This window comes from Erpetoichthys calabaricus, chromosome 1, assembly GCF_900747795.2.
Source record: "Erpetoichthys calabaricus chromosome 1, fErpCal1.3, whole genome shotgun sequence".
Classification (NCBI taxonomy): Eukaryota; Metazoa; Chordata; class Cladistia; order Polypteriformes; family Polypteridae; genus Erpetoichthys; species Erpetoichthys calabaricus.
The window spans coordinates 58,384,034-58,396,166 of NC_041394.2; the positions used below are offsets into that span (position 1 = coordinate 58,384,034).

Sequence of the window (12,133 nt, forward strand, 5' to 3'; positions counted from 1 at the left end):
TTTTGTTATTATTATTATTATTATTATTATTAAAACAGATACTAATGAGCCTTTGTGATATGTTAATTGCTGAAGGCATGCATTGTTTTAGTATTTCAAACTTCACCCAAGTTTTATAACAGTCTATCCATGCAGCCTTATAATTGAGTACCTACCTTACTGTGCAAAGACTGATGCAATCAGATTGGCGATCTGTGAAAAACTAAGGAGACCAACACAAAGTAGGAGATATCCAGTGTCTGACAGCAATGAAAACATTACAAACTGTTTATGCTCTAAGTGTTTCAGTGTTTCATAGGCTACCGTTGTGCAGTTCTGGATCAAGCAAAGACAGGTAAAGATCAGACCGCAGAAATCGTGGATATGAATCCTTCTCCATCAGCCCATACACACGTTTCTGAGCCTGGTCAAAGGTTGTATGAGTTGGGTGATGGATATGCTGGGACGTGTCCTCTCGTGTCTTTGAGTCCAGATTGACCTGCAGGAGTGAAGATACATACGAGTCAGTGTTGGCTGTCTAAAATTCAAGTACCTATGGATTCAAAACCAACAATCACTGAAATATCTGAGCCACTTGGCAGTCTATCATACCTTCCAACATCTGTTGCAAGCCTACTCTAAATTAGAAGTAGGTGAGCTTCCAAATCACAGGGTGAAAGGTTTAATTATGAGGAAAAACACACAAGTAGACCTTTGGGTAGGTAGCAATTTACTGTAATAAGAGGCTATCAAATGGGAAAATGTCCAATACTCTACTTAAAGATACGTATAGCAGATTTGTCATTTGTCAGATTCTGGATAATGACACAATATATGGAAGTCCACATTAGGACCTAGTGGTATATGTTAAATCATATCATGGAATAATTAAAAATTCTGATATTTTTTAAAGTGGTATAGTAAATTTATTTAATTTTCAGACTGAAATAAAGTGAGAAGTCAAGCAAAAATGACACCTGTTATTGGCTAACTAAAAAGATTACAATATGCAAGCTTTTGAGGCAACTCAGGCCCCTTCTTCAGGCAACTCAGGAAGCTTGCATATTGTAATATTTTTAGTTAGCCAATAAAAGGTGTCATTTTGCTTGACTTCTCACTACATTCATAATGGCTAACATGGTACAACTACCTAGTACTACAAACTGAAATAAATAAATTTACTCATATTTAACTGTGCAGGGAGACACATCCTTATTTGTCAAAATGTTCAGTAATGCACTATAACTCAGATGGACTCAATAGCAGTTGAAGAAAGTACAGTTTCTTTTTTGTTTCCTACATTCACTCATACTGCAAACACAGAACAAGACACAGCTTTTTAATGTCTTCCTCTTCCTGTTTGCATCAACTTAGGCTGAAGTGCATATCACTATGGGTAATATTCTAAAAGGAGCTGTCTAACTTAATTCAGACACGTCACATACTAAGCCCATGCACAAAGACTTAACCATTAAAACAGTAAAGTAAAAATTATATTTCTCACTTTCTTTTTGCGTGCACAGATTTGTATGTTATGAATCTATACCACAAGAAAAAAAAACACATTGTATAGTGGATCAGTTGGTTTATTGCCCACTCTTAATCCACACTATACTTTTTTTGTAACTTTCTTTTATTTTGCACATTCTTGCCATTTTATTATTCATTTCAAAATTATTTAAATGTTCACAGTTTTCCATTCTCATTATATGAGCTGTAGCTTGACATTCCACATTTAAAATGAGGCAACTTGTAGATAGATTTTTTTTAATTGTGACATGAAACTACTTTGATTACATACACACAGAAACTTTAAGGCAAACTATGTCAACTTTTATACTACTACAACTATATTCACCACACCAACGTAACTTTCAAAAGCTCAAAGGTATTTTTAAATTCAGATTTGTTCATATAATCAGTAATTGGTAACTTTATTCATTCAGAGAGGATGCTGTAGCAGAATATGTTTAACACTGTTCATTTCTTAAAAATTCAGACATTCATTTGGTTGTGACAGTACTGTTAGATATTAGGTCAGTGACCTTTACATAACTAGGGCTTTTGCTCTTCTTTGCAGACACCAGGCAGGGCACACACACACACACACACACACACACACACACGCACACACACACACACACCAAGCATACACACACACACACACACACACACACACACACACTAAGCACACACTAGGGACAATTTAGGATCTCCACTGCACCTAATCTGCATGTCTTTGGATTTGTGGATCACACATTCAGATAAAAGTTTTGGATTTAACTAAACAGCTCCACTTTACCTGAACTCAGATTCAACTCAGCCTACTTAATAAATTTTATGAGCAATAAAAAAAAATGCAACAAAAGCACAGAGGAATCTAACTGAGTAGTTAACTGTTACCATGTTGTAATCATCCTGAGTGTTGCCACACACATTGGTTTCAAACACACCTCAGCAGATAACAAAAAACATTTTTGTAATCTCTACACTAAAATCAAAGCTAAACAAATAAACAAATAGTTTCCATAGATTTTTCCTCTTTCCTGACATTTGAGACTAGATCAGTACTTTGGACTTGCATCCATCCATTTTCTGACTTTGTGTAGCACTGCAGGAAGCCAGAACCTATCCTGATATCCTTAGAAGATGTCAGGAAATCAACATGCACACACACACACTCATACAGCCATTTTCTTAACTTACTCAGTGTGAGAAACTAGAGTCTAGATAGAACATATTTTAACATTAGGGCCAAGAAACAACTAACCTTATTTGGGATGCAGTCTAATGCAGTACATGATGTATGCATGTGCTCTCACGGCACAGAAATTTAGTCACTAATGAAGCAAACATGTATGCAGCCTTGGAAAACAATGCAAATCATGTTATTTTTTCATTTATGTTTTTTTTGGAACCCCACGAATGAAGTTTAAAATGTAGCCGGCCCTTATGAAACCCAAAAGAGTCAATTTGCATACCTCCAGTGGCAGACCCTACATGGCTGCCTCAGCTGCAGGACCTTGTGACATCATTCTGTGGCCTGCGCCTGGAGGTGTGAAGTGTAGAATCTTGGTGCAGGGCTATTTTGAAAATGTGCTTTCAGTACGTCCCCAGGACTAAAACATTGGTAAAAATGGATAAATGTATTTGAAATATGTACATACAGACATGGATCCTGAACATATAGTGTAGCTGCATTTCACTGATAAAGCCTAATATTATAAATAAACTAGTGTACAACTTTAATAGTAATAGATAGCTTACTAATTCTATATTTGTTCTATTGGAGAAGCCTAGTCACATTGTGTCTGCATTTAACCAGGTAATCTAAAAGGCCTTTCATGTTAAATATACGGTAGTATATTATTTTCATTAGATGATATCTAAAAATATTTTTTTGAAATGCTGTGATTATTTCTGTGAGACAATGCCAATATTTAATATGTATATCATTTCTGTCATATGATGTTATGCTTTGAAACTTATCCTTGTTAAATTTATCAATTTTAATGACAAGACATTCAAAGAAGATCAGCAAATGCTGCTACAAAACTTAATCGGAAATAAAAATGAGGCAATTCTAGCTACCCTTTTTAAGACAATTTTCTCTAGAGCTTGTTATGTTGCCACCGTGCCTTTATATTTATAGTAAATATGTTTATCTTAAAAGAAAAAACATAACAGTTGTCATGGTATTTTAAAAAGTTAACCAGAACCTCAGGCCTTCTTATTTGGCATATGGGTATAATCCACTATTTCCACGCTACAGCCATAATAAACTAGCAATCTCTGAAACTTCTACACCTGTGGTCTCTCACCCTACAATTACACCACTTATTCTACTTTGTCTTTATTGTCTTAAGTTTTTTTTTTTGCAATCATTAAGTGAATTTGGATTTTTTTTTGCAGTTGTAAGTAAAATAGGAGACATTATTCCAATTATGTTATGGCAGGTGGGTAAAGATTCTTCCTGGAACTTAAGATAAGACGGCATGTCCACAGCGTGATGCAAGATACATCAGTACCTCTGTACCACTGTAGAGCTGTTACAGTTTTACAAAGATTATTGTAAATCATACACATCAAATAAATAAGAAAAGATTGTATTCCCAGATAGTTTGAGCAGGGGGTGATTCCTAAATGTGACCCAAGAGAAGCAGCTGCCTGACAACATAGCTTTCCAGATGGGCCTTGACAGAGGTACCGTACATTTTCAAATTCTCATAAATTAATGAACTGTGTATTTTATTAAGGACTGACTTCTTATTTTAAGGTCTCCTTCCCAAAGCTGTCTCAGATCATCTGAAAGAACAATTATTTGAAAACAATGGTACAGCTTGCAGACCACTTGTATATTTTTTACAGTAGATATGAACATGGGTTAAGATGCTGGGCTAATTTCTATTAGTAATGTCTCTGACTTGTATGTAGTAAAAGAAAAGTTTTAATGAATGGTTATGCAGGTACTCGAGGATCATTTGTTAAAAACAACTGACTATATTCTGAATACAGAAATAACATGATCCTAAGAATTAGCAAAGAATACTTAGAACTTTTTTTTTTTTTTTTTACAGGTGGTCATTTCCCTCACTCCCAGAAGGTTAGAAATGGCAAATATTAAACAAACATGTGGCTTATAGTTTCAGACTATTTCAAGGTCAGTGATTATTAATTTTATTTTGGATTTTTGATTCTTTACTAGGGATCTAGCACTCTATTGACCTCTGACGGAATGCAAAATATTTCTAATAAAAATGAGAACATTTAGGCTTTAAACAAATTGCAGCATATATTTTAATATTTTAAATATCTAAAGCAACTATTCTTATGATGTACTTCTGGCTCATGAAATAAATCATTACATTTCTTATGAACACACTGAATTAGGGCAGTGGAAGGTGCTACATGGAGGCTGTCAGCCCTGTGATGTTCAATGGGTGCCGCCAAGGTTGGCTGAGGGGACTAGAGTCCTACTTTGTTGGGCTGCAGCCTTACATGGAAATGCTCCTTGGCCAAAGTTTTGGGACACTGGAAATGCTTTTGGTTGTCACATAAAAGGAACAGCTAACTGCAGTTGGGGGAGCTGGAGAAAGATGAAGCTTGCCAGGAGGACCAGAAAAGAGAAGAGAAGAAAGAGCTGCATAGTACAAAAGTGCAGTTGTAGTGTGGGAAACCCTTACTTTGGAAAGAGTTTCACACCAATAAAAAGCCTTTGTATACAGTAAACATTTGTCCAAGCCTTTTGTGTCCGGAGTTTGGGGAGCCACATTGCCGCCAGGGCACAGAAAATAAAAGAATAGACTGCACCTGAATCAGCTATGGACAAATTACCAAAAAAAAACAAATAAAAAAAAAAAACACATAAAACATTCAGAGGTTAAAAAAAATAAGGAAGTTGAGATTTGTATGAAGACACCTGATATTTCAGTCTGGAGGCAGAGTATCAAGGAAATATTAACTCATTGAGATGACTTCAGAACAGATACTCATATTATCTTAATTTTAACTCTTGTTATAATATGGACAACTAACAGTATATTTGCATTAATTAGTAAAGCTACAAAATGGTTAGCATACTATGTACAATTAACAAAAAATGAAGGAAAACAAGACTTTTTTTGTAGAGGTAACTTATTTTGGTTACAAAAAATTCAAAGGAAAATCTAACTTCAATTGCCAGACTGTATTTCTCCATACACTGTGAGGGTCTATTAATATAGAAGTGCATATGGTGGGTCTCATATGAGATGATCTGAAACTTGAAAGTGAAGCTCCAAGAGGAGGAAAAAAAAAAAAAAAAAAAAACCTGTGATATTAGAAAGTCCCTTACCTCTGTGGGTGCCTGAGGAATTATATACTGATTGTAGATCTTCTTGGCTTTGCGGGCAAGTTGACTGCTACTCTTGGTCTGTTTATAATCTTCACAGTCTAGCCAGAATCCCAGATTCTCATCGCTGAACTCTGACTTCAGGAACGCCCGGAAAGCTGCAACACCATCTATAAAGGGAATTCATAATTTAGAAATCTTAACTCAGCTTACAGGTACTCCCAGAAACACCGCAGCCTTTATCAACATATGTCACGGTCAAGTTATAAATTAGAAAGGTCAAACAGTTAAGGTCTGGACAGTAATTTTTACCATCAATTAATTACATATTTTTTATGCATTAAATAGGACATGTCTAAAAGGTTACTCAAGTGCATCACAGGAGCTCTTGATTAAATAAATCCCATATGTTGCGACTCTGTTTACGAGTCTGTTTACTGAATAAAGGCACTACTTTTTCTTCTACCATCTCTAAAACTACCAGCAGTCTTTAAATGGTAATTTCACAAAACAATCTGATAACAAGAAAAATAAAATGGTTGTAAGATATGATTCAATATATATGAAATATAGTATCTTGCAAAAAAAGTATTAGTCAAGAATGGGGAATTGAATGAAACAAATATATAACATGCTGCTCATGATGCCTTTTTAATTAACATTAGTGTTGATTGGGTAGAATTTAGTAAAGCATTTTGCACAGGGAATGTGTCATGTTTGCTGGCGACCATGTTTGTCAAATATCCATCCATCCATTTTCCAACCCGCTGAATCCGAACACAGGGTCACGGGGGTCTGCTGGAGCCAATCCCAGCCAACACAGGGCACAAGGCAGGGAACCAATCCCGGGCAGGGTGCCAACCCACCGCAGGACACACACAAACACACCCACACACCAAGCACACACTAGGGCCAATTTAGAATCGCCAATCCACCTAACCTGCATGTCTTTGGACTGTGGGAGGAAACCGAAGCGCCCGGAGGAAACCCACGCAGACACGGGGAGAACATGCAAACTCCACGCAGGGAGGACCCGGGAAGCGAACCCAGGTCCCCAGATCTCCCAGGGCCACCGTGCCGCCCTGTTTGTCAAATATTCTTTTGGAAATTCACAATGCGGCTGGCTTGGAGGAACATTTTTCCCAGTGCCTTTTTAATGCTTTGTGAGGACAGCGTGACATTACTGAGTTATAGCAGCCAATGTGAGATAAAATGCTGATCAGTTTTTGGCAGTTGGCCAAAAATAGTGGAAAACTTGTGAATGCATTTAAATATAAAATGTGCACCCAGATGAAAACTGGAAATACAGTAATCCCTCGCTATATCGCGCTTTGCCTTTCGCGGCTTCACTCCATCGCGGATTTTATATGTAAGCATATTTAAATGTATATCGCGGATTTTTTGCTGGTTCGCAGATTTCTGCGGACAATGGGTCTTTTAATTTCTGGTACATGCTTCCTCAGTTGGTTTGCCCAGTTGATTTCATACAAGGGACGCTATTGGCAGATGGCTGAGAAGCTACTCAACTTACTTTTCTCTCTCTCTCTCTTGCGCCGACTTTCTCTGATTCTGACGTAGGGGGATTGAGCAGGGGGGCTGTTTGCACACCTAGACGATACGGACGCTCGTCTAAAAATGCTGAAAGATTATCTTCACGTTGCTACCTTCTGTACAGCTGCTTCCTGAAGCGACATGCTGCACAGTGCTTCGCATACTTAAAAGCTCGAAGGGCACGTATTGATTTTTGCTTGTTTGTTTTTCTCTGTCTCTAAGTCTCTCTCTGCTCCTGACGGAGGGGGTGTGAGCTGCCGCCTTCAACAGCTTTGTGCCACGGTGCTTCGCATACTTAAAAGCCAAACAGCCCTATTGATATGTTTGCTTTTCTCTATCTCTCTGACATCTGCTCCTGACGCGCACTCCTTTGAAGAGGAAGATATGTTTGCATTCTTTTAATTGTGAGACGGAACTGTCATCTCTGTCTTGTCATGGAGCACAGTTTAAACTTTTGAAAAAGAGACAAATGTTTGTTTGCAGTGTTTGAATAACGTTCCTGTCTCTCTACAACCTCCTGTGTTTCTGTGCAAATCTGTGACCCAAGCATGACAATATAAAAATAACCATATAAACATATGGTTTCTACTTCGTGGATTTTCTTATTTCGCGGGTGGCTCTGGAACGCAACCCCCGCGATGGAGGAGGGATTACTGTATATATTTGTGTCTTATAGGCAATGTCTTTTTCAATGATTTGTATCTGACCTGTATACAATAGGTAAAACTACCCCTTTGATAATATTACCCAGATGGCTGTGCAGTTGATGCAAACAGGAAGGAGTGAAGAATCTACGTGTTTTATTGTTGCACTTACTTGGTAGCAGCAACAGAGAATGAGCAAAAGCAGCAGGGCACTGTGAACAATTCAAGATTGTACTAATGTAGATATATGGATACTGTAGAATCTATAGTACAGATTACACTAATTACTATATACTGAACTTGTACACATAAGTACAGATTTGTTAAAACACACATTAGAAAACTGCAGAAATAATTAAAAATAAATGGAAACCAACAATATCTGTTCCTTAACTAATTAAAATTGTAAAAGAGAAAGTCAAAAACCAAATTACAGTCCTTCAGATCTCTGCCAAATAGCCGCCTACCCACTCCTGGATTTTCTATAGTGGAATCTGTGCTTGCTGTCCAGTCTGATGAGAGAATAATTCCATTTGATGATTCCAACGCTCCTAAGTGTTGGACAAGACCATTTCATTGTTGTAATCTATTCAAAACTAGTTCAGCCTCTTCTTCCTCTTTCTTCATTGACTTCAATGCATTTTGACAAGTTCAACAAATTTCCATGATTTTGAGAAGCTCTAAATTAAGATAATTCAGATGGGTTCTCACATCCCTAATTAATATCTGTATTCTCATGAGGTGCAAACTTCTTATACAGTAGCTCTCTTTTCTGTTCCCTCAACAATGTACTTTCATATATTTGGTGGGTCGAGCAGGGACCTTTATTACCGATTTTATAAGAATGTTTACCATTTTCTATAGCTTAACCAAACTAGTAATAGCGATCCAATTTCTTGAACACTGCTGCTGAAATGGAAAGTTTGTAACACAGACCTTGCTCTGTTAAAACTTTTAAGTCAAGAGACACTCATTCAGCATTAAACCCACTTAATCCATTTCAAGGATACAAGGCTGAAGTCTATACTGGCAGCATCAAGTGTGGGACTGAAAGGTAGTCCATTGAAGGCATAGTTACAAACAAACATACAGATGTTACCCAGTTGAATGTCAGGACTGCCACAATTAATTGGCCTCCGTCCCTGTAACATATTTCCACTCTGCACAGTTGAGAGACCTCCAGCTAGCAAGGATGCAGGTTAGTGTCATTCAAGAGAGTAAAATGTCTTTTATGGGTCAGTGGGGCAGATGCATCTAATTTCTTGCTGTCATGGGTGGACTTTGGGGAACGGGGCTGATTCCTAGAAATGGAGTGACAGGGAGAAAAAAAAACCAGCATGTGTGGGAATGTAGTAGTAGAGCTCCTACACTCATTGAAAGAAATTAAAAGAATAGAAAGGATAAATGAAAGAAAAGCAATTGTTTTAGCCAAGCTGTTGAAATACTGTAGTACATAATTAGCAGCAGCATATAAGTTATTAAATAAGTAGCTTTCAGATGTTTGCATAAAGTACAGTCTAAGTTCACTTTATTAATGTATCCCTGCCCAATATGTGTGTTTTACTTTGCTATAAATTAAATTATTGAAAAGCCTGGTATGTGTGGAGGGTGCCACAGTGTCTGGTTTGGGACAGACTGTTTTCCTGTTTGACAGAAGAACATTTTCACTGGTGAGGTGTGCAGAATTCTTCAGTCCACGTGAGAGAGATGCTGTTTGATTAATGCTAGGCCTCCGCATTGTTTAAGAAGGTCTTGTTCAGATGAGGTGATTATTGTGCGCCTTGACAGAGGTAACCTTTTTTTATTTGAGTTTAGTTGAGCGAAGAGGCCCTTTAATTGTTTTCTGGCTTTGAGTTACAGGCCTGCAACAAGGGTGTGGGTGTGTATGAAGGCTAGCGCATGTGTGGACCAATACACTGGTTAATTATTAATTTAATTCAGGACTGTGACTTACTGCTGAAATTAAAGTTACAAGCATTTCGGATGAATGTACCTACCACTGACATTGTTATCTTTACAAAAGTTTGAGATTAGTAATTGTTAAATATATTTACTTGGGTTCTTATATAACTGTAATGTATAACAGAGGTTTCCTTTAGGGTAATAATGTGGATTAGTATGAATATCTTTTAAGTTTTAAGAAGGGATAAGTTCAACATACACCTTTATTTTTATTATCATTATTGTTGCCATTGTTTTAAAAGTTGTTTTATTCATTCAGTAAATGCTCTAATTTAAGTTCATTTGTATTCTTGGTCATGTTATTAACTGCTTTTGATTATATAATAATAATTCTTTGCATTTATATAGCGCTGTTCTCACTACTCAAAGCGCTTAGCAATTGCAGGTTAAGGGTCTTGCTCAAGGGCCCAACAGAGCAGAGTCCCTTTTGGCATTTTACGGGATTCAAACCGGCAACCTTTCTGATTGCCAGTGCAGATCCCTAGCCTTGGTTTGAACTGAAGCAACTGTAGATATGTAAAAACTATCACTTTTAGTTATTCCCTAAGAAAATTAGCAACAGGATAGGATACATTTAGATATATATTGACTAAATACAGAAGAAACCCAGGGCCCCTTCCCATGTTACTTTTAAGCATCAGTAACAAGGCACCTAGGACAGAAGGGGTGTTACACATGCATACTTATTGAAACTGGAACAGCGATCTTCATGAACCAGATTAAGTGGATGTTATGATGAATGTAAGGAAACAATACTATTCATTTGTTGAAGGAAGAAAAAAAAAAAAGCTTAAAAACAGCTGCAGTACTCATAATGTGTATGGGATTTGATGGAAGTGTAACAGTGATATAAATAATCAGAATAGATTTGGAAACTCAGCAGCTAATTTGTTTAAAAAAAATAAAAATAAAAGTCTTAATGTTAAAAGTCAAGATAAAAAGAATCTCTACTCAAAAGAAACATTCCCAAAAACACTGAATAAATAAACAAAATAAAACTAAACTGAAAGTCCATTGCATTTCAACGTCTCATGTGCTTCCTGTTTTCTTAGTTAGGAGTGGGGTGCTTGGGGGACTCCCTACAAAAGAGTGGAGTACACTTAAATTTGTGACACACCTGACAGGTGAAGGTCAATAATTGACGAAAAGCAAAATATATTACTTAGCATTAAAACTGAATGACAGAAAATTAGAAATGAATACAAAAGGCAGCATGTGACTACTAAAGACTCCTTAGCAGCAACAACATATCAAATACCAGTAATAAGTTTGCGTTTTATTATTGTGACACTAAAAATGTACACTGCTCAAAAAAATCTGTCGAGTTAGGAAGCATAAGTGATTGTGAATCAACTTCACCTACTTTGGTGCAAATTAAAGTGACAATAGGTGCAGGGAAGAGGCAACAACCCCCAAAAAAGGGAATAGTTTTGCAGGTGGTAGCCACAGACTACCTTCTTTGGTTTTGCATTTTGTGATTTATATTGCAGCCAATTTAGGTTGCACAGGTAGTCCAGCTCCTCCAGGATGGCACATCCATATGTGTCATCGCCAGAAGGTTTCAAGAGCATGGAGAAGATACCAAGAGACAGGCCATTACACGAGGAGAGCTGGACAGGGCCGTAGAAGGGCATCAACCCAACAGCAGGACCAGTATCTATTTGTTTCTGCAAGGAGGAACAGGAGGAGCACTGCCAGAGCACTACAAAATGACATCCAGCTGGCTACTGGTATGCATGTTTCTGATCAAACTGTCAGAAACAGACTCCATGGGGATGGCATGAGGTCCTAACGTTCTCTAGTGGGACCTGTGCTCATAGCCCATCACTGTGCAACTGCAATTGGCAGCTCTGTCATTGGTGCCCCATTCTCTTCACACACAACAGCAGAATCACACTGGGCACATGTGACAGGACGTGAAAGAGTCTGGAGATGCTGTGGTGAACACGATGCAGCCTATAACAACATCCAGCACAACCAGTTTGGTGGTGGGTCAGTGATGGTCTAGGTCCCAAAGACCTCCAAGTGCTAGGCAATGGTACACTGACTGCTGTTTGGTAGCGGGATGAAGTCATCCGAGCCACCATCAGACGTTAGGCTGGTGCAGTGGGCCCTGGGTTCCTCCTGGTGAATTACAATGCCTAGCCTGATGTGACCTCATGTGGCC

At 37.7% G+C, this 12,133-nt stretch overlaps 1 protein-coding gene across 1 annotated transcript in view; it reads right to left on the reverse strand.

The window, feature by feature from the left end:
• Positions 1-276: 276 nt before the first annotated feature.
• LOC114650597 (regulator of G-protein signaling 1-like) overlaps positions 277-12,133 on the reverse strand; it is a 147,915-nt gene continuing 136,058 nt past the window's right edge. The window contains exons 6-7 of the mRNA XM_028800339.2: positions 5,813-5,979; positions 277-478 (exon numbers count right to left, since the gene is read on the reverse strand). Coding sequence (XP_028656172.1) covers positions 293-478; positions 5,813-5,979 — 353 coding nt within the window. The 3' untranslated portion in view covers positions 277-292. The remainder of the gene's footprint in view (positions 479-5,812; positions 5,980-12,133) is intronic.